General features: G+C 36.4%; 1 protein-coding gene across 1 annotated transcript; it reads right to left on the bottom strand.

Annotated features, from left to right (window-relative positions):
• Positions 1–1,663: 1,663 nt before the first annotated feature.
• Positions 1,664–2,278, bottom strand: LOC139900489 (uncharacterized). The gene is made up of 2 exons (XM_071883257.1): positions 1,900–2,278; positions 1,664–1,773 (listed from the first exon to the last, which is right to left on the bottom strand). Exons 1-2 carry the CDS (start codon positions 2,276–2,278, stop codon positions 1,664–1,666), a joined length of 489 nt encoding a protein of 162 aa, XP_071739358.1.
• Between the last annotated feature and the right edge of the window lie 1,139 nt (positions 2,279–3,417).

Here is a 3,417-nt window from a genome sequence, read left to right as displayed (position 1 = left end):
AATTTACGCGACCAATTCACCTCATATTTGTAGAGAGCTAGTACCAATAAGAAAAAAATTTAGGTTTCAGGGTTACGCGATGCGAATCAAGAGGAAGCTCGAGGTGTATTTGTGTCCTAAATGCAAGACTAAATGTGGTAGTACATACGATAGTTTCGTAGAGCGCTATTATTACGAAGATATTATTTTTACAGTGCGCTACCAATGCGTTGATTACCCGGACATGATCACGGTTGATGTTGCGTTTATTTTTTTCCAGGGAAACGCTTGTTAAAAGTTCATTTGTGTTTGATCGGGGAAAGCCTACAGTTGTTATTGATAGTACGTATGTTTTTTTATCGCGGGAGGCTTTGGTGCAGAAGTTTTGGTTCTACATGTTTGAGGATAAACATTACATTATTTGAAAGAGAGAGAATTGTCATGATTATTTTGAGGAAGCACATGTCATGCACGTGACCATTTAACCAACATTCCCTTTGTAGTATAAACGAGTAAAATGGCCCGCACTTAGTAGCGGGGTGGTTTTGATCGGTCAATAAATAAGGGTGGTTTTGGTCGGTTAAAGTGGGTTAATTTGTTCGGTTAATCGAAAATTTATTGATTTTGATCTGTTAACAATTACTTTAACCTCAAGGGTGACAATTTCAACAATACATAAATGTAGCAATTTGCTAGTTAACACCTTCTAGGCTTAGCAATTTTACGTTAATAGTTATTAAGCTTGTATCTTGTTTTTAATCTTGTCCTCTTTTCTAATTCTATAATGGATTTTAGAGGGTCTCTTTTGTAATGGGCCAAGCCAACACTTTGATGGCTAGCTTGATCCACATTCATAATATCTTTATGTATTTTTGCCAAAAAAAAAAAGGAACATGTTTTAGGTGTAAAGAGTTATGGTGCTTTAGATGTAGTTTATGTACTAAAATGATGTTTTAAAGTTTGACGTACATCGATACTTATATAATGAATTGTTATTCTTGTTGTTTGGACTTCTAAAACGTTTTTGGACTTGAAATGTTTGTAGGTGGTCACCAGACCAGATTATATTGTGTGTGGGAATAGGTGAAAAAATTAGGGTTTTTTAACCTCACTTAACTTTATACGAAGTACCTAAAAAATATCTACTCTGTACTTCACAATGTTGCAGCCTACACCACGATCTCAAATCTTATCTAGTTACTCTCTCACAAATATGGTGGCAGCACCATAGTTACAAATCCCGACCTCCAATGCCACCATTCACCCACCTCCGCCCACCGCTGCTTACCGCCATTCACCCACCTCTGCCCTTCCCTGTTTACCGCTGTTCACCCTTTTTTCAGCGCCTCTACCAACATCACCAAAGTGACATATATGTCTTTTTGTATGTTTTTATTTTCAAATCATCACCCCGTGGTCATATATGATGTTTGTTGGTGCCTGATGGTGGTTGTTGCCGACAGTAGCCTGAGGTGGTGATCGATGGCATGCGGTGGATGACCGGGTGGGTTTGGTGATTGTCGGAAGTCACTGACGGTGTTGCGGCTGTTGGATTCCTGTGGTGGCCATGGTGGATTGTGGTGGTGCCACTGTATTTGTGCTGGTAACGGCGGCGCCGTGGTGATGTTACCGACTGATGGTTTGGCTCTAGGGTTTTTAACATGTGTTGGATTTTGATAGTTGTTTATACATAGAATAGTGGTTGAGGGTGGTTACCAGTGTGGATGTTACCAGGTGGTGGAGACGTGATGGTAACAGCAGCATCGAGGGTGGCGGTGGGCGCAGAGGCGGAGCCTGGATTTTAGATCGTTGGTGTCACATAATAATATCAAAATATATTAATTACAAAATTTTAATTAGCAAAGGATGATTAACTACAAACATTAAAAAAAATTATACTCTATCACAATTGCCCCCTACGGTATTTCATTCGTTGAAAACGATCCATGATTGCTTCATCTGTTACACGAGCGAGTGCTTCTCTTTCTATGGCACTAAGAAGACAACCGTTCAGAAATTCATCATTCATCCGGGTACACAAATCTGACTTTACAAGTTTCATTGTTGAAAAACACCTCTCGACCGTTGCGGTTGCAACCGGCAAAACCAAAGCAAGTTGTAATAACCGGTAAACATAACGATATGAAAGATGTTTTTCGATTGCAAACATCAATCTAGAAAGTTCGACAATCACTTTTAAGTTAGCATATCTTGGATCTCGATGTACAACATCATAATAGATGTCAAGTTCATGCTTAAGAAGATCTCTTTCCACTTGATTAAAATCCATAGGATACATCTCACTTAATGAAATGTTCCGTTCATATAGATTATAAACGCTTCATATTAATTGGTTTCGTTGCAAAGTTTTGACATCTATATGTGACGTTTTTCAAAGACTGCATTCGTTTTTAAAACAAACCATAACCTTTACTCTATCGATAAAGGTTTAATAGACATAATGTAGATTATCAAACAATGATAATCTAAACTACTTTTACAAATGACCATTATATAATGGTTTACAATAATATTTTACAACAATTTATTTTCCGAATGCAGTTTTTAAACAATATCATACAAGCATGTTGACTCCAATTCTTGTCTTGAATTAGCATGCAACAGCGGAAGCTCTTAACAATCACTTGAGAATAAACATGCTTAAAACATCAACAAAAAATGTTGGTGAGTTATAGGTTTAACCTATATATCAAATTGTAATATTAATAGACCACAAAATTTCATTTTTCATAATAAAGTGCAGGTCTGTTCACTGCTGTAAAATCCATTCATATGGTGATCACCTGGTAACCGACATTAACAAAAATGCATCTAGCATATCCCCAAACATATAAACCTCGAAGTACTAAAGCAGTTCAAATTCTCTGACTGGGACTTGTCAAGGACCATAGATCTATCTTTAGGATTCGCGTCAATCAGTGGACTGATTCACTAATTCTTAGGTTACCAAGCTAGAACAAAAAGGGATACACGGTATAACAAATCAATCATAGAATTTAGTTCAAGTACTTGTGTCTATTTTGTAAAATACTTTCAAAACTGCATGTATTCTCATCCCGAAATATTAGATAGTAAAAATGAGACTATAACTCACTTTCACAGATTTTCACTTCGTCGGAAAATAACACTTGGCCACTGGTCGATTCACGAACCTATAACAAATATATACATATATCAAAGTATGATAGAAATATATTCATATCATATTTTATTACGTTTTAACGATTTAAGTTGTTAAGTTAGCAGTCCAATATTAGTAGTCCACAATTAGTAGTCCACAGTTAGTAATACATAAATCAATATATTTTCTCGAATCAATCCACGACCCAGTGTATACATGTCTCAGACTCGATCACAACTCAAAGTATATATATTATTTTAGAATCAACCTCGACCCTTTATATGCTAACTCGAGCA

The sequence above is a fragment of the Rutidosis leptorrhynchoides genome, chromosome 3 (genome assembly GCF_046630445.1).
Source record: "Rutidosis leptorrhynchoides isolate AG116_Rl617_1_P2 chromosome 3, CSIRO_AGI_Rlap_v1, whole genome shotgun sequence".
Taxonomy (NCBI): Eukaryota; Viridiplantae; Streptophyta; class Magnoliopsida; order Asterales; family Asteraceae; genus Rutidosis; species Rutidosis leptorrhynchoides.
This window is presented reverse-complemented; position numbering and strand designations above follow the sequence as displayed.

Excerpts from the sequence above, each read along its gene's own strand:
- LOC139900489 (XM_071883257.1), bottom strand. The coding sequence starts at position 2,278 with ATGTATCCTATGGATTTTAATCAAGTGGAAAGAGATCTTCTTAAGCAT. Across the intron at positions 1,774-1,899 it reads TTTTCAACGAATGAAATACC|GCTCCGCCTCTGCGCCCACC; the intron begins GTAGGGGGCAAT and ends TCTAAAATCCAG.